This window comes from Rhincodon typus, chromosome 39 (assembly GCF_021869965.1).
Source record: "Rhincodon typus isolate 14 chromosome 39, sRhiTyp1.1, whole genome shotgun sequence".
Lineage (NCBI taxonomy): Eukaryota > Metazoa > Chordata > Chondrichthyes > Orectolobiformes > Rhincodontidae > Rhincodon > Rhincodon typus.
The window spans coordinates 11,906,062-11,925,079 of NC_063370.1; the positions used below are offsets into that span (position 1 = coordinate 11,906,062).

At 42.9% G+C, this 19,018-nt stretch overlaps 1 protein-coding gene across 1 annotated transcript in view; it reads left to right on the top strand.

Annotated features, from left to right (window-relative positions):
* LOC125487290 (cation channel sperm-associated auxiliary subunit gamma-like) overlaps positions 1-19,018 on the top strand; it is a 253,929-nt gene that overhangs the window by 93,958 nt on the left and 140,953 nt on the right. The window contains exons 9-12 of the mRNA XM_048618228.1: positions 2,892-3,014; positions 3,186-3,305; positions 5,789-5,839; positions 7,436-7,562. Of these exons, the coding sequence (XP_048474185.1) occupies positions 2,892-3,014; positions 3,186-3,305; positions 5,789-5,839; positions 7,436-7,562 (421 nt within the window). The remainder of the gene's footprint in view (positions 1-2,891; positions 3,015-3,185; positions 3,306-5,788; positions 5,840-7,435; positions 7,563-19,018) is intronic.

A 19,018-nucleotide genomic window follows, 5' to 3' on the forward strand; every position in this document is an offset into this window, starting at 1 on the left:
GTTGTCTCGGATTCTCCAGCATCTGCAGTTCCTACTATCTCTGATTCAATTTTAACCCCACTGCGAAGCCTCTTCTAAGGATGTCTAACCTGAAGAAGTTACCCTCCTCCCTCCGGACAAACCTCAAGGGATCTCTCTCCCACTGCAACTCTCTCCACCTATCCTCTCCTCTATCCCTCTTCTATCCGCCTCCCACTCTCTCCCTATTTATTTCAAAACCCCCTTCCCCTCCCCCTTTTCTGATGAAGGGTCGAGGCCCGAAACGTCAGCCTCTCTGCTCCTATGATGCTGCTTGGCCTGCTGTGTTCATCCAGCCCTGCACCATGTTGTCTCGGATTCTCCAGCATCTGCAGTTCCTACTATCTCTCTTAACTAAACCTCAGTCTGCTTTGCAAGGGATTGCAATTCTTCAGTTTCAAAGATCTAGCCTTCGAATTCCCTGAAAGCCTCTCTGATTTGGACTACCTCAATGATTGCTCATATCCTAGTTCAATCTCTTCTCCCTATATTGAGTTTTTTTGAGACAGCTGTCAATAATTAATTACCAGCATGATTTCAATTTTTTGTCAAACAGCTGGCTTGACCGAGCTGCTACCAAATTTCTCTAAACTCCATATTTCTCAGCTTCATCAAACAAGTACAACTAGTGGACTTCATTCAATGTAGTCTCAGCTGCACTGAATTTTAATTTGCTTCCAGGGCTTCTCCTGAGACCTAACCACCTGAAGTCTATGAACAGTCGTACTTTGTCAAGTCAAGGAGCAGTGCTCCAAAAGCTTGTGATTTTAAATAAACCTGTTGGACTGTAACCTAGTGTCGTGTGACCTCTGCCTCTGATGAAAATTCTTCCACATGTCCCTCTAATTCTTCCATCAGTCATCTTGAACCTGTGCCCGTTGGTAAGTAACTTCACCTTTAGGGGAAAGAGGTCTTCCTGTTCACTTTATCCAAGTCTCTCATTATTTTGTACATATCAATTAAGTCACACCTCAGCCGTCTCAGTTTTAAGGCAGACAATCTTACCTTATCCAATTGCTAAATTACATGAAGTTTAAAGTCACCCCGAATAACAAACTGCTTTTGTTACATGATTTACTCTCTGATCCATCATGTAGCTACTCTTATGAGGCCTAAAGACAACATCTACCAATGTTTTCTTCCCTTTTTCATTTCTTAACTCCGTCATGTTGATTCTACGTTTTCCAATCCAAGAAATTTCTTGCGATTGTATTTATTCCATTGAATACTAGTAATTCAACTCCACCATCTTTTCCTTCCTGCCTGTGCTTTTGAAAAGTCACATCCTCCTGAATATTTAAGTTCCCAGCTCCGTTCTTGTAACCATGCCTTCGTAATGACTATAAGATCTTATCCATTAAGAGATAGCAAGAACTGCAGATGGAGTCAGAGTCAATACAGTGTGGATCTGGAGGAATGCAGCAGGTCAGGCAGCATCAGAGGAATAGGAAAGTCGAAGTTTTGACATACCCATTAATGTGTATTTTTGCCATAAATTCATTTATTTTGTTCTGAATACAATGAACATTCAAGTGAAGAGCCATTAATCTTGCCTTTTTACTATTTTTATCCCTCTGAACCTATTTGCTGCTGTTTTTCTATTTTAGTACACTGTCCCTTCCTCTTCCACTCTGGCTATCATCATTCAAATACGTCTACTGTAATGCTGCCATATCCTCTTACTTTGTAAATTTACATTTTCCTTTTCCCTCTGCTTAGTTTAAAGCACTCTTTACAGTCCTCATTATACAATTTGTCAGGACACTGGCCTCTGCACAGTTCAACTGAAGTTCATCCCAACAGTATAGCTGTCTTCTACCCAGTACTGGTGATAGTATCCCATGAACTGAAATCCATTCCACCCACACCAAACTTTGACCTACATTTTAACTCCTTGATTTTACTTACCCAATGCCAGTTTGAGTATGGCTCAGGTCTTAATCAAGAGATTATTACCTTGGAGGGTCTGTTTTCTAATTTAGCTCCTAACTGTTTAAATCATGCAATAGAACCTCCTTTCGAATCCTGCCAGTGTAGATGGTACCAACGTAGATGAAGACTATTAGATTCCACTCCTCCATCTCCATGTTTTCCTTTGGCCCTGAGGAGATGTCCTTAACACTGGCACTGGGAAATTGACAGAGCTTTCAGAATTCCTGCTTATGGCTGCAGAGAATAATTTTTATCCCCACAATTATACTGTCTGTACATTACTACATTCCAGCTTCCCACATTTGAATGACTCCCTGTACCCAGGTGCTGTGGTCTGTTTGCTCAACCTCCCTGCAGTCCACACTCTTGTCTGCACAACTTGCAAGAATGCCGTATCTACTGGACAATTGCAGGGGCCAAGGCTCCTCAAAAGTAACCCGATGGTTCCTCATACCACCCTCACTTGTAGTCACACCCACCCTGTCCCTGATCAGAGACCAATTTTGAGTTACCTAGTCTGAATAGTGTGACTGACCTCTGCAGCAAAGTGTCCCGGTAATTTTCCTCTTTCCTGATGTGATGCAATACCTGCAACTTAAGTTCCAGCTCCTCAACTTAGAACCGATATTCCTCCAGCAGCAAATACTTACTTTAGATGTGTTTGCTCTGGATCACATTGCTGTCCAGCAGCTTCCACGTGTTGCAGCTGCAATCCATCACATGTCTGTTGTCATTATCTTATTTAATTTCATGTATAAGTTAATTACTTGAGATTCCGTGCTCTTTACATTCTACTGTAATGATATTTAATTTTAATAAACTGAAACGAAAAGGAAAAATATCACCAGTATGAATATAATACTTGACCAGTTCCTTTTTAAGAAAGGAGAAAAGAAGACACTGGGGCGACCTAAGCACAAATTGAAAACAAATTGATTTTACTTTAAAGACTACATATATTCATCACCTGACTCAGAAACTAGGACTGCCAGATTTTAACTGGGCGTGGGTGACCAGGTTGCCTGATGCCTCCCCCACCATGGATTTAACTCCAAGGTGGTCAGGTAAATAATCGGCATGTTGCTTTGGCCTTCAATTTTAAACCCCTTTTTGTCTGCCGGCCTGTTCGTAGGTTTTTGGGGTGAGGGGTTACATTTCTGGACATTATGGCACCAGAGCTGCCTTAATCAATTTATGCATGAAACATGCTGAAGTTAATTATAGTTTTCTTTCAGGAGATTGCCTTGTGCTCTGGGCTGCCTTGGATAGATTTCAAAATGCGACTCTTCTTCTTGTGGAAGGCATAAAAACTGATTATGAAGCTACAGAATATTATCTCGTATATTACTACTTTGGTGCGTGCATTATTCTAAAGGATTTTAACTACTGGTAATGTGAAAACATTGTTTGTCTGAGTTGAACTACTCACACCTGGTTCTAGTCTTATTTATTACTAAGCAAAATATTGAAATACATGCAATCTGAAATAAAAATATCAAATTTTCAGCAGGTTTTCCAGCATCTGAGGAGAGAAATCAGAATCAATGGTCTAGATTTTTGCAATGGCAGGTGGGAGATGATTCTGAGATTCCTGCACCATTTCTCTTTATAGCCCTTTTTATTGGTGTGGAGTAATGTTACAAGCAGTGAGCATTGCGGCAATCCTGCCCTTTCTGCCTGTGTTGCGGGGAATGGCTAGTTTAGCTCTCGCCCTCCTGTAATTTTAGTGGAACTGGGACTCTTTGCTAAGTAGACGTAATTCGCACATCCTCAGAGGAATCATGAACTACAAGGGAACCCTACTGCCATGTGATGAACCAAACCAGAAGTTATCCTGATATTCTCTTATTGACAGGCTTTGGAATACAGAAAAAAGTCTTTTGAGTTTCAGTAGATGCTGTCTTGTAAGTTAGATTTCTTTTCACAGCAGGATCTCTTGTGAAGTAGTCTGAAATAATTTAAGTTCCAGAGTCCTTTGTAAATTAATGAAAATTCAGCAGTCGTTTAAAGGGGGGAGAGAAGCTACTCCTGGACATTTTTTGATTGATGAGGTACTTGTTGCAGTTTTCAAAAAACTACTTGAACTATGTTGGCAATCTGAATTTGTTCCACTGTGAGCTGGAAAATTAATACATTAGCTCTCTTTGTAGTTAACAAACTAGATTTTGTTTTTATTCTTAGTTCTTATAACAGATTAGAGACTAGGGAAGATTTAATTCTTTTCAAACTGATATTTTTGAAGCAGTGTATTTTCAGTATGATATTTTTGAATGAGATTAGATTGTTAGAAGTTTATTTGTTTTTAACATCCATGTCAAAGACACCATACGCTGGGGCTATATTGGATACTGGTTTGAGTGGTTATGAAAGATATGTGGAGAACATCGGAGCAGAGATGGAGTTATAGAGGGGCATAACGGATAAGAGGGGAATGGTGGGGGTTTTGGGCATACGAGGGAACATGGATGGAGAATAGTGGATATGGTGGGACTTGGTTGGGACATGAAGTCTGACATGGGTGTGCATGACAGGTGTGAGGCAGGATGGGCGGGGCATGGTATTAGGAAGCATAAACAGGGAATAGAGATGTCATAGAGCTTGAATGAAATGTGGTGGTCTAAGGAGACGTGGAGGGGCATGAGGGAGCATGGAGGATGATTTTAAGAAGCGAGGGAAATAACAAATAGCAGTTTTCAATAACTCAGCAAATTATACTTTATTTTGCAATTTTAAAAATTCACTGTAAAATACAGCAAGCTGGAAATTGCAACCAACAATTAAAAATGCCAAACTTTTTTAGTATTTATGCTTCCAAGCATCTTTGGAAATAAATTTTGTTCCTCAATGCATATACTACTCTGTGGTGTTATGTGTACTGTAAAATGTTGAGTATACTTATAACTTAAGATACAAATAAGAATTCCATCCCACTTTCAATGCAATGTAATTATTTTTGTGTATCATATTCAGGTTATAGTTAATTAGAATGACACCAGTATTATTTCATGTTTAACAACACTTAAAGAGAGCACAGAACTAAACAAGGTATAGAATGCACTCCATTTGTTGGATATAATATTAACTATTCAAAGTGGTTCAGGAATTCCACCGCAGATCGATCTGCCTGAGCCATAAAGGATAATTGGGTGACAGATGATGAAAGAACCAACAAAAATTCCAATCTTTAATTGTTCTTTACGTGTCTGTTAGTTGATTTCATCATTAAAAAAAGATGTCTAATGCATAGATACTTAAAATCCTGGGTTCCACACCCCCACCCCCTCCCCTACAACCCCAGAGTGTAAATGTTTGAATGGGTTACTGTCTGTAACGGTGTGGGTAACACCTCCAATTGTGATGATGTAAGAAAGCACATGAGAGGAAGAGACTCAGAAAGAGAAGCATCATGGCTTTAACAGAGTTAGTTAGGCTTCTGTAAAGCAGTATGTAGTGTCTTAATATGTAATATGTAATTGTTTACTGTTCAAACCTTACCAAGTTAAGCTAACCAAATGTAACAAAATGTTTACTCACTAGTCACCAATTCTGCTGCAGCTTCTGTCTGTGCACCTCCACCCCAAACTGTGCCTTGTGAATGCTTAGTTTTTTTTTGCATATGCCTGTCTCTATATCTACCTGCCAGCCCTTCCTATCTTACCTCATTGTCAAAGATCTGTCATGACCCATGTTCGATTATCCCACAGCGTCTATTCTCAAATGACCTAAAACCTACATATAGTCCACCGGGGAAATCCTGGTCTTAAGTGAATATTATTTCGAGATGTACAGTGGCCATTTTTTGGCAAATAATTCTTCTTGACCTTTTTATATGTTTCAGGAACTGCAAGCTTCACACTTCATTATAAGCTTCCTTTGAATATTCCAAAAGGTGAGAATCAGTACATATTTGTAGCTTCCTGTGATACACAGAGGTTTTCCTCACTGAGAGGAATTTAAAATAAAACTATTACCTATGTGATTGTTATGCTGAAACTAGTAGGAAAATCTGGTCCATTTTGCCTCCCACCTGTCAGCCCTACCCATCCCACTGACCAATCCCCACCACTCCCTACCTGCACTCACCTATCATCATCCCACCTACCTTCTCCAGCCCCACCCCTTCTCTGTCTGTTTCCCAGCTCCCTTCCCTCCCCATTTCTGAAGAAGGGTCCGGACCTGAAATGTCAACTTTCCTGCTCCTCTGATGCTGCCTGGCCTGTTGTGTTCCTCCAGCTCCATACAGTGTCCTCAGTTTTATGAACTGCTTTTTCCACTTGTCCTGCCACCTTCAAAATATTTTCTGATCAACCATTCAGACATGTTATGACACACACATGGAACAGGTGGAACATGAACTATGGGACTACCACAAGAACCCTCCTGCCGCCTTCAATGATCTGTGCATATATTCACCATAAATGATCAATTAGTGACTACTTGAGAGCCTCAATCTGTTACTGGCCCAATTACTGCCTAACCCAGATGGGAAATCAAAACAGCATACCTTCCAACTTGTTCGGGCCTCCATTTTCCTCACTTTGAGGGCACGTCGGGAGGGTTGTATGAATAGCCACACTCCTGCACGTGCATCTAACCTCCAGCACCCCCTCACCCTATAGCCTCCACCTAATGTACTCCTGCAAAAGAAATTGTTAACATTTTTGCTGGTCCTAATTTTCATTGTTGCTCTACAACCAGCAGCCTGGCATTAGATATGTTGCTGCTGCACACATTGGCTGCTGGCCTCCAATTGGATGGCAACTTCAGGCAGGGTGGCATATCTCGGCTGTGAGACCTGATTGGTTGGGAAGCCCGTCAGAACCCACCTAAAAATCTGACCATGGCACTTGATCCAGTGTTATGAATATCGACCTATTCTATTCAATTTATTCCCATTCCAGAATTCTGTCAACCCAGGAATTAGTACAGTGAATCATTCTTGTCTCTCTCTAAATCAAATATAATTTTCATTTGGGAGACTAAGGGCAGGATTTTCCTTAGGGGTTGAGAAACTGGCGCTTCCTGGTTCCAACCCTGCCCGAGAAAGGTAGCAGCAATAGCTGGTGATTTTTTTTTTTACAGAGGCAGGCTACTATTTTGTCAGTGGGCAGTTTGAACAAACAGCAAGTGCACCTGTGGAGGTGGGTCTAAAGATGCACAGATCCTGTTTAAACACATTAAATTAGCCATTACTGTGATCTAAAGGTAGATTTTTGAACATAGGAATTCTATCATTTGATAAACAAAATAGTTCAAATCTGAGATTATCACAATTGTATAAATATTAAATATAGAGTGACCATCAGTCTATATTAGTTAAAGTATTGTTCTCCTTAACCAGTCTGTCTTCAACTAAAATTCAAGGACATGGGCATAAAACCACACAATAAAGCACAGAGACAAAATTTAGAAGTTACTTGGAGAATAACTCTGAAATCATGCTGATCATCATCTCTATCTCTTATTTCTTCCCTTGCCTCTGCAGAGAAACAAGGTTTTCTTTTACTTCTTGGAACTGAAGATTACACCAACATTCCAATGATACCAATGGGAATTACACTAAGTCATATGAATTCAATGGCCTACATATGGGGAAACTTTTTATTTACCAGGTATTATACATGTCTTCGCTATTTCAAATATAATCATTGAGGCACCAGCATACAAATCATTACCTGCTAAATGTAGTAGGTGCGTAAATGCAGTTGTATGACCTGTACTTCTATCATTACAGCTGTTCATTATGTTACAGATGCTCCACTACAAGGCAGCTATGGGTTATTTGACTTATTGCCAATATTTACTTGTTTCTATCTCTTTTGTTATTTTTATTTAGTTGCTACCTAAAGGACACTGTTAAACTCAGTTGGTTAGTAAAAAAAAACTTTAAGAAGTGTTTCTTTTTTAGCTATTGTGCCTGGTTCCTCTGATGATAAATCTTACATCTTATAGATTCAAATTTGAGATTACCATTGCCCTATAAATGCTAAATATAGAGTGACCATCAGTCTATAAAATCTAATAAAGTTATAAAAAGATCACATCTTATTACATCTATGGGGATCATTTTGGACCAGCCACTCACTTTTGTGAGCAAAATCAATATGAATTGAGAGAATGTGGAAGAGATGGGAGCAGATTTTCACATTTTGCATTTATTCAGCAAGCACTCATTGGGTATACTGTTCTTCTCATCCAATAGAATTGATAGAAATCCTTTTCATGATAAGGAGGTGAACTGCCAGTTCTAATCAACCATCTTGCTATCTGGCAGCACTTGAAATTGCTTCTTAAAACCAACAAATGTTGTCTAAAAGGTAGTTGACTTCTCCGTGGCGAGTGGATGGCATGTTACTCTGATTGTAATCTGAATCATAATGGCCAGTTGTACAGCTTTTTGGTTGGTGCTGTGGAATTATTTGTACAGCAATTGAAGAATAGGAAGAATGGTCTCTTCCTCTTAGATGACTGATGGAGTCTTGGGGGAAATAAATTAGATGGCTCAGTTTGTTGAGTATTCTAATCCCATCAGTCTGGCTAGACTTTCCAATGGCCGGATAATAGTTCCCGAAACGTAGATGGGAGTTGTGGCAAGGGGACTCCGTGGAATCTCCATAGTAGCGGATGCTAAATGAATTACCAGAGAAATTGAAAAGTGCGCTGGTCAATTTCTATATACTACAGCATGTATCAATTTAAATCAGAGAATTTAGAGGGTCCCCTGAAGGTAAGTAGCTACTCAGGAACCTATTAAATGCCTAGTCAAACTCCTAAGTAATACTAAAATGTACTTCCAACTTAACACTCACAACCCCCTCAACTGTATCTCCTCTATACTCCTAACACCCCCTCCCAGACACTGACCTGACATTTGGGCTATCTCTGAGACTTGACACTCCTGTCACATGACCTGACACCACCCATGTCTAACCCTTGGACTTGACACTTCCTTGCCACCCCACATGACCACCACCCCCCCCCAACCCAAAGACTCAACACTGCTCCATCCCTGAACCTGACAATCCCTCGCCATTAGACCCGACAAATCCCACCCTCCTCTTTATCCAGGATTCAATATCTCTTCCTGAGACCTGAATCCGTTCCCCACACCATGCCCAACCCCTATCACGACCACTGGACCTGACCATTCCTGCCCTGCTGCCAGACCTGAAACCCATGCCTGGTCTGGACTTAACTCCTCTTCCACTCCTTAGGACCAACACCCGGAACCCAACACCACTTGCCCTACTGCTGGACCCAGCACTCCTGTTGGTTCTGGACTGACATGCCCCTACCCTGCTCCAGTCCCAACCATCCCTTTGGCCACCGCCTGAACTGACCTCCCCCAGCTTCCGACCCATTACTCCTGCTCCACTGCCAGACCCAATCCTTTCCTAGGAGACAACCACCCCCACATGGGGCTTAACACCCCTGTCCCCTACAGGACGCAATATCTCTCACCCGCCCTAATCTACCTTAAATACTTCATCAGTTACCTGGTCCCTTTTCCATCTAATGTCCTGACACCCTTCTTCCCTGGCACCCTACCCACTTGGTATTCTACTCATCTAGCACTCTATGTCATGGTACCCCTACGCCTCTTGGAAGCATCCTGCATTTCTGAGGCAGCCCTGATTGGAATCTTCTGTCAGAAATGTGGAGCTCTTTCATTGCGCTTATAAGGTGTGAAGTGGCAATCTGTGTGAAATTGCCATTCATTGAAAAATCCAACCCAATAATTTCAGCAGCAATGGGTGAAGAAATGTTACCAGAGCACAAAATAGATTTTTTTCTTCTGAGGAGTTCATTTTGGTTTCCATGAGCTACTTTTTCATTCTTAGTAATTCCTTAATAAGGTGATGTAGTCACATACTATCATTGCCTTTTTAATTTATGTTGGCACACATTTAGACTCATGCAGAACTGAAGTTGAAATAATTAATCAATATCCTCAATAATTATAAATCTAATTAAACTTATAGCTACAACACACTCCTGGATCATTGGGATCTCTTCTGGGGCAGAGGTGATCTGTTCAAGAGAGACAGGTTGCACCTAAACTAGAGGAGAACCAATATCCTGGCGGTCAGATTTGCTAGTGCTACAAGGGAGGGTTTAAACTAGATTGGCAGGGCGGTGGGCTTCTCTACAGCAGGGAGGCAAGTGTGAAGCTGGAAGGAGATGTAGTAATCAGAAATAGCAAGTTGAAGAGATGGGTCAGGCTGGAACATGACAGGGAGCAAGGAATGCCTGTTGGATTAAATTGCATCTGTTTCAATGCAAGAAGCCTGACAGGTAAGGCCGATGAACTCAGGGCATGGATAGGTACGTGGGATTGGGATATTATAGCCATTACAGAAACGTGGCTAAGGGAAGGACAGGATTGGCAGTTTAACGTGCCAGTGTACAGGTGCTTTAGGCGTGACAGAGATGGAAAAAAGAGGGGAGCAGAGTTGCATTTTTGATTAAGGGGAGTATCACAGCATTCGTCTGAGATGAAATAACTGAGGGATCATCCAAGGAGGCTTTGTGCGTGGAGCTAAGAAATAAGAAGGTCTCCAAATAGTCAACGGGAATTAGAGGAACAAATATGCAAGGAGATTGGGGAGAATTGAATGAGCAATAGGGTTGTCGTAGTGGGGGATTTTAATTTTCCTAACATAACTGGGACTGCCATAGTGTTAAGGGCTTAGATGGAGTGGAATTTGTTAAATGTGTTCAAGAAAGTTTCCTGAAGAAGTATGTAGAGTGTATTACTCAGGAACGGGCAATACTTGACATACTGTTGGGAAATAGGGCAGGACAGGTGACTGAGGTGACAGTCGGGGAGCATTTTGGGACCAATGACCATATTTCTGTTAATTTTAAAATAGTTATGGTGAAGCACAAGACTGGTCCACAGGTTCAAGTTCTAAACTTGAGCAGTGAATTTTGATGGAATTAGATAGGACCTTGCTGGAGTTGATTGGAGTGGTTTGTTTGCAGGCAAAGGGACCTCCGGCAAATGGGAGGCCTTTAAAAGTGTGATAGCTAGAGTTCAAGGTCTATATGTTCCTGTGAGGGCGAAGGGCAAGGTTGGCAGGAGTAGGGAGCCCTGATTGACAAGAGATTTTGAGACTTTGACTAGAAAAAAGGAGGAGGCATGGCTCAGGTACAGGCAGCTGGGATCAAGGGGATCCCTGAAGGTATATAGGGGATACAGGAGTTTACTGAAAAAGGAAATCAGGAGGGTGAAAACGGGGCACAAGATAGCTTTGGCTGAGAAGATTAGGGTGAATCCAAAGAGATTATTTAAGTATATTAAAGGAAAAAGAATAACAGAAAGAAAATAGGACCCCTCAAGGACCAAAGTAGACATGTATGTGTGGAACTGCAGAAGATGGGTGAGGTCCTCAATGAATATTTCTCCTCTGTGTTTACCGTGGAGAAAGACATGAAGACTTGGGAATTTGGGAAGTTAGTGGTGATATCTTGGATACAGTCCATATCACAGTGGAGGAGGTGTTGGACGTATTAGAATGTATGAAGTTAAATAAATCTCCTGTTCCTGACCAGATATATCCAAGAATCCTGCAAGACACTAGTGAAGAAATTGCGGGGGCTTTGACTGATATATTTGCATCATCGTTAGCCACGGGTGAGGTCCAGAAGACTGGAGATTAGCAAATGTTGTGCCTTTATTCAAGAAGAGCTGCAAAGAAAAACCTGGGACTTATAGACCAGTAAGCCTAACATCTGTGGTAGGTAAGTTACTTGAGAAAATTCTGAGGGATAAGATATACATATACTTGGAAAGACAGGGTTTGATTAGGATAGTCAGCGTGGCTTTGTGCATGGGGGATTATTCATCACAAATTTGTTAGAGTTCTTTGATGAAGTGACCAGGAAGATTGATGAGTAGATGTAGTCTGTATGGATTTCAGTCAGGCCTTTGATAAGGTTCCACAGGGTAGGCTGCTCTGGAAGGTTAGATCGCATGGAATCCAGGGAGAGCTGGCAAATTGGATACACAATTGGCTTGATGTTAAGAAGCAGAGAGTAATAGTGGAAGTATGTTTGCTGGACTGGAGGCCTATGATTAGTGATGTACCTCAGGGATTGGTGCTTGCTGGGCCCATAACTGTTTTTTTAATCTATATCAATAATTTGGATGAGAATGTACAAGGCATGGTTCGTACGTTTGTGGGTGACACTAAAATAGGTTAGCGTGGATGGACATTTTGGTTGGCATGGACCAGTTTGGGCTGAAGGGCCTGTCTCTGTGTTGTAGGACTCTATGACTCTATGAAACATTAGTTTTCAAGATATAGTGATATTTAAATCAAGATAACAAACACAAGTTAGCACAACTTCTTTGAAAATAACTGGCACATACTTTCACACTCAAAAAAAGCATCTTAAACACACCTTCAGTGTTTGCCTGCTGTCACAGTTCAAATTGAAACTTAGCAATTGATGTTCTGCCCATTACAGTAGCATCCACTACAATATTCCCCACAGTTTAGCTCCTGAATCTGTGTGTCCTCAAGCTAGAGATATCACATTCATTCGCAAGTAATTCATTATCAATGACTTCAAGCTTCCCAACTCCTAGCAAGCTGAATGTTTCTTTGTGGGCAGGTTTGTGGAGTGATTGGAACAAGGTCAGCCAGGTGGACCTCATGGAATATGAGTTCCCTGTTTAGGACTGTTAACCTACTCCAATAAGGAAGTCCTGGCTAACAGTTATAAACAGGAGTGCCAGAAGTTCTGTTCACTCTGGGAGCCGGCTCTGAGCTAGGTAGGTCAGTGTCATGTACCGTGCGTGTGTAAATAAAGGGTGACTTGGTGATGGGATACTTGCCTTAGTGGATTTATTTCAGTGGCAATGAGAGAAAAACTTGCCCCTGAAGAGATTCACTCATAACAGTCATCTTTGAATTGGGGTAAGCATTTCTGACATCATACCACTATTTGGGAAGCTTGACTGGTTCAATCCTGCCGTCAAAGACTGGCCCTGTATGTGGAAAGAATGTGTTATTTTTTCCAGGCAAATAACATTTGGGCAGGTGAAAAGCAACGAGTAATTCTCCTCACAGCTTATGGACCCACAACTTCTATGGTTATTGGAAGCCTAACTTTCTCTGGGGCACCAGATACTAAAACCTTTCAAGAGTTGATTTAGCTAAGCAATATTATGACACCAAGCTTCCTCTAATTCTGAGACGCTATCGGTTTTACTTGAAAGTGTGAGATCCAGGGGAATCTGTATTGGGATTTCAGACAAGGTTAAGACAACTGGCAGAAGCATGTGATTTTTGTTTAACCCTAAGTGAGATGCTGAGAGACCATTTTGTATGTGGGATTAATGATGTGTCCTTGCAAAAGTGTCTATTAGCTGAAGCCCAATTGAACTTCAAACGGGCACTATAATTGGCTTTGTCATTAGAAAACGTGGCAAGTGGAGCTTATGAGTTACAGCGTATTCTGAAGGAAGTGACATCCTCGCCAGGCCGACTGAGCTTGGGGAACACCACTTGAGTGAAGGCAATTGCATAGCCTCATTCAGGGCATATTCTGAGCAGTGGGATTCTAGGTCTACAGCAAAACCAAAGAACAAAGCCACGTCTCAGCCAAACAGGTAAAATATTCTTGAGGATCTGGGCTGGCAGGCCATCGTAGTTACTGCCGGTATGCGGCCTCAAGACAGCAAAAGAGTCCTACTAGGCCTGAATAGAGTAGGAGAATCATAGGCCTGGTGTCCAGGAAAGCGCACACCCTGAAAATTCCACCTACAGCTGGTTTGGAACAGTTAAATTGCTTAGCAACATCCAAATCGGAACTAATCAAAATTAGCGTCTTGTTAAATAGTCACCTATTTCTAATGGAGATCAATACTGGTGAGGCTGCAAATTTTACCAAAATTTACTCTGGACTCCAACTCTTAAGACCTCAGCCAGGTTGAGATCCTACACCAGGGAACCCTTACAGATTAAGGGTACAACTTTGGTTCCGGTCTCTTATGCGAAACAGCTGGTTCAGCTACCAGTGATTGTCGTAAAAGGCTCAGGCCCAAGCTTCATAGAGTGAAATTGGTTGAGAAAGATTCAGCCTGATTGGCTCAAAATTTTTCGGTAATAAAATGGCTGCCTGAGTGAAGTCCGAATTAAATATCCAGAGGTTTTTCAGGAAGTCCCTGGGGCTATCAAAGGTGCCAAGGTCACATTACATGTTGACCAAAAAGCAATTCCCCAATTCTGCAAGGCCTGCCCAGTGCCATTTGCCTTATGTGCAAAAAGTAGAGGCAGAAATCAGGAGGTTGTAAAGCGAAGGAATCATCAAACCAGTCCAGTTTGCAGAACGGGTGGCACTGGTCGTACTGATTGCAAAGCCCGAAGGGTCAGTTCACTTTGTGGAGATTTCAGACAAGTGGTAAACTGCTTCTTGCAACTGAATAAATACCCCGTTCTTCGCATCGAGGACTTATATGCAAAACTGGTGGGGTGCTGTCCTATGTGAAGCTGGACATGAGCCATGTATGCCTGCAATTGTCGTTAAATGAGGATTCTCAGAAGTATGCTACAATTAATACCCATAAGAGTTGTACTAATGTATGAGACTGCCTTTTGGGGTTTCATCAGCCTGTGCCATTTTCCAGCTTTTGATGGAGAATACTTTACGAGATCTATCCCATTTACCTGGATGACTTGCTAATAACCAGGAAGATGAGTAAAGAGCATTTAGAGAACTTGGGCATATGCTTTAATGTTTCTCCAAGATGGGTGTGCCCCTTAGGAGGAAAAAAAAATGTGTTCCAGGCACCCCAAGTGACCTACTTGGCTACAGAGTTGACAAGACTTGATTACACTTGTTGGAAGATAAAGTGAGGGCGATCAAAGATGCCCTGGCTCCTACGTTTGTATCGGAACTTAGGTCTTTCCTTGGATCTTGACCTTCATCCTGGCACCCTTGCATCTGATATTGAAAAAGGGTCAGCTTTTGGAATAATCTCATGGCCGAGATGTAACCTTTAGAGAAGTGAAGCAGCTACTGTTGATCCCAAGCAAAATGTGCTACTGACATGCAATGCCACCCCATACGGTATCGAGGTAGTGTTGGCTCACCAGTGGCCCAGCAGAGAGGGACATCCGATAGCGTACGCTTCCTGGACTTTGGTTGATGCCAATTGAAGATGCGCCCAGATAGAGAAGGAAGGTTTGGTGGTTATCTTTGGTGTGAGAAAGTTCCACCAATACTTTTGCAGATGTAAATTTGTAGTAGTAACGGACCACAAACCCCTGCTAGGGCTACTTAAAGAAAGAAGGGGCTGTGACGCCCAGAGGTTCAGGTCGAATTCAGTGACAGGCTCTTATTCTGAGTGGGTACATTTACAAGTTGGAACAATGGACTCTGGGAGGCCAAGTGGCAAATGTGGATGCATTGAGCTGTTTTCCACTGGCAGATACACCACCGGTGGTGCTGCTACTAGAAGAATCCGTTCTGATTTTAAACTTTCTAGTTACGCTTCTGGTCACCACTAACAACATCAGACAATGAACACAAAAAGATCCTATCCTGGCAAAACTTAAACAGCTGGTTATGATGGGCGAGAAAGGACCCTCACAAACCAGAATGGAAGCCTTTTTGGAAGCAGTGAGACTAGATCACCATAGAGGTGGTATATTATTATGGGGAGTAAGAGTGATTGTCCCAAGCAAAAGTTGTTGCCAGATACTGACTGAACTCCACCAGGTCATTCCATAGGTTTCGAAAATGAAAATTTTGGTGAGAAGTTATATCTAGTAGCCAGGATTGGATGTCGACATAGCCGCATTGGTGGTGTGGCGTCCAGAGTGCCAACAAGAATAAAAATTACTGCCAGCTGTTCCTGCACATTCATGGGAATAGCCAGATGAACTATGGATACAGTCACATGTCAACAATGCTGGTCCTTTCATGGGCTCCATGTTCTTACAGATTGCGGACGCTCATTCAAAGCAGTTGGATGTGCATAGAGTTTATTTGTCAAACACGGGGATGACGATCAAAAGTTGCAAGCATCTTTTGCAATACATGGACTCTTGGAAGTGTTGATTACACACAATGGGCCATCATTTATTAGCCGGGAAGTATGAAGGAAGAACCTAGAGGCATGGTTCTCCACCCGTAATACAATTAACAAACATGTAGAATTGGACCCCTTATACAAACCCATACAGATCAAAACTGGAAAAGACACTACTTCACCATGACGGTCCAGACAGTATAAAGTCCAAGTGGATTAGAATAACATGGCTTTGTCAGAGGCTCCACTGATGATGTCACCGAGCATGGTGATGAAACGTCTGAACGAGAACAAGCCAGCTCAGTGAACGAGTCATTGGAGTGCTTGGAAGAGCAGTTCGTCACCATTTCCTTCTATTCACCTCACTGGGGTGACATTTGCTTAATCACACCCATGAGTTAATTGCCTAGGTAATTTGGGGATTTCCACAGATAGAGGGCAAATCCTTCCTTGTGCTTTTTGATCATTGAAATGTACTGCAATGACCTATAAGCTTTACCAAGCCAATATTCATCTGTCTCCTTCTTCCAGTCTGTACTGGATGGTATCAAGCTTCTGAAGTGTTGTTGGGGCTGCACTCATCCAGGCAAGTGGGGAGTATTCCATCACACTCCTGACTTGTGCCTTGTAGATGGTGGACGGGCTTTGGGGAGTCAGGAGGGGAGTCACTCGCCGCAGTATTCCTAGCTTCTGGCCTGCTCTTGTTGCCACTGTGTTAATGTGGTGATTCCAGTTGTTTTCTGGTCAATGGTAACCCCCAGGATGTTGATTGTGGAGGATTCAGTGATGGTAACGCTAGTGAATGTGAAGGGATGGTGGTAAGATTGCCTTTTATTGGTGATGGTCACAGCCTGGCATTTGTGTAGCGCGAATGTCAGCCACTTGTCAGTCCAAGCGTGGATATTGTCCAGATCTTGTTGCAATGTAAACGTGGACTGCTTCAGTATCTGAGGAGTCAGTATCTGAATGGTGCTGAACATTGTACAATCATCAGTGAACATTCCCAGTTCTGACCTTATAATGGAGGGAAGGTCATTGATGAAGCAGCTGAAGATGGTTGGGCCTCGGACACTACCCTGAGGAACTCCTGCAGAGATATCCTGGAGCTGAGATGATTGACCGTCAACGACCATGATCATCTTCCTATGTGTAAGGGTATGACTCCAACCACCGGAGAGTTTTCCCCCGATAGCCATTGATTCCAGTTTTCCCAGGGCTCCTTGATGCCACACTTGGTCAAATGCAGCCTTGATATCAAGGGCTGTCACTCTCACCTCACCTCTGGAATTTAGCTCTTTTGTCCACGTTTGAACCAAGGCTGTAATGAGATCAGGAGCTGAGTGGCCCTGGCAGAACCCAAATTGGGCATCACTGAGCAGGTTATTTCTGAGCAAGTACTGCTTGATAGCACTGTTGATGACACCTTCCATCACTTTACTGATGATTGAGAGGAGACTGATGGGGTGATACTTGGCCAGGTTGGATTTGACCTGCTTTTTATGTACAGGACATACTTGGGCAATTTTCCACATTGTTGGGTAGATACCAGTGTTGTAACTGTACTGGAACAGCTTGGCTAGAGTAGCGGCAAGTTCTGGAGCACAAGTCTTCAGTCCTATTGCCGGAATGTTGTCAGGGCCTGTAGCCTTTGCAGTATCCAGTGTCTCCAGCCGTTTCTTGATATCACATGCAGTGAATCGAATTGGCTGAAGACTGGTATCTGTAGCGCTGGGGACCACTGGAGGAGGCCGAGATGGATCATCTATTTGGCACTTCTGGCTGAAGATTGCTGCGAATGCTTCAGCCTTATCTTTTGCACTGATGTGCTGGGCTCTTCCTTCATTGAGGATGCGGATACTTGTAGACCCACCTCCTCCAGTGAGTTCCACCACTGTTCACGACTGTATGTGGCAGTACTGCAGAGCTTAGATCATTCGTTGGTTGTGGGATCGCTTAGCTCTGTCTATCACTTGCTGCTTTCGCTGTTTGGCGTACAAGTAGTCCTGTTTGGTGGCTTCACCAGGTTGATACCTCATCTTCAGGTGTGCCTGGTGCTGCTCCTGGCATGTCCTCCCGCATTCTCCATTGAACCAGGGTTGATCCCCTGCCTTGATGGTAATGGTTGAGTGGGGAATATGCCGGGCCATGAGGTTACATATTGTGCTGGAGTACAATTCTTCTGCTCTTGATGGCTCACAGCGCCTCATGGATGTCCAGTCTTGAGTTGCTAGATCTGTGCAAAGTCTGTCCCATTTAGCACAGTGACTGTGCCACACAACATGATGCAGGTTGTTCCAATGTGAAGGTGGGACTTTGTCTCCTCAAGGACTGTGCGATGGTTACTCTTACCCATACTGTCATGGACAGATGCAACTGCAGCTGGCAGATTAGTAAAGATGAGGTCAGGTATGTTTTTCCCATTTGTTGGTTCCCTTGCCACCTGCCGCAGACCCAGTCTAGCAGCTTATGTCCTTTGGGACCCGACCAGCTTGATCAGTAGTACTGCTGCCAAGCCACTCTTGGTGGTGGACATTGAAATCCCCCACCCAGAGTACGTTTTGTGCCCTTGCCATCCTCAGTGCTTTCTCCAAGTGTTGTTCAACATTGAGGAGTGCTGATTCATCAGCTGAGGGAGGACAGTATGTGGTAATCAGCAAGAGGTTTCCTTGCCCATGTTTAACCTGAAGCCATGAGACTTCATGGAGTCCGGAGTCAATTTTGAGGACGCCGAGAACAACACCCTCCTGACTGGACACCACTGTGCCGCCATCTCTGCTGGGTATGTCCTGCCGGTCGGACAGGACATATCCAGGGATGGTGATAGTGGTGTCTGGGACATTGCCTGTAAGGTATGATTCTGTGAGTGTGACTATGTCAGGCTGTTGCTTAATTAGTCTGAGACAGCTCTCCCAATTTTGGCACTAACCCCCTGATGTTAGTGAGGAGGAGTTTGCAGCTGTTTCTGCTGTTGTGTTTTCTGGTGCCTAGCTCGATGCCAGGTGATCCTTCCAGTTTTTTTTCCTT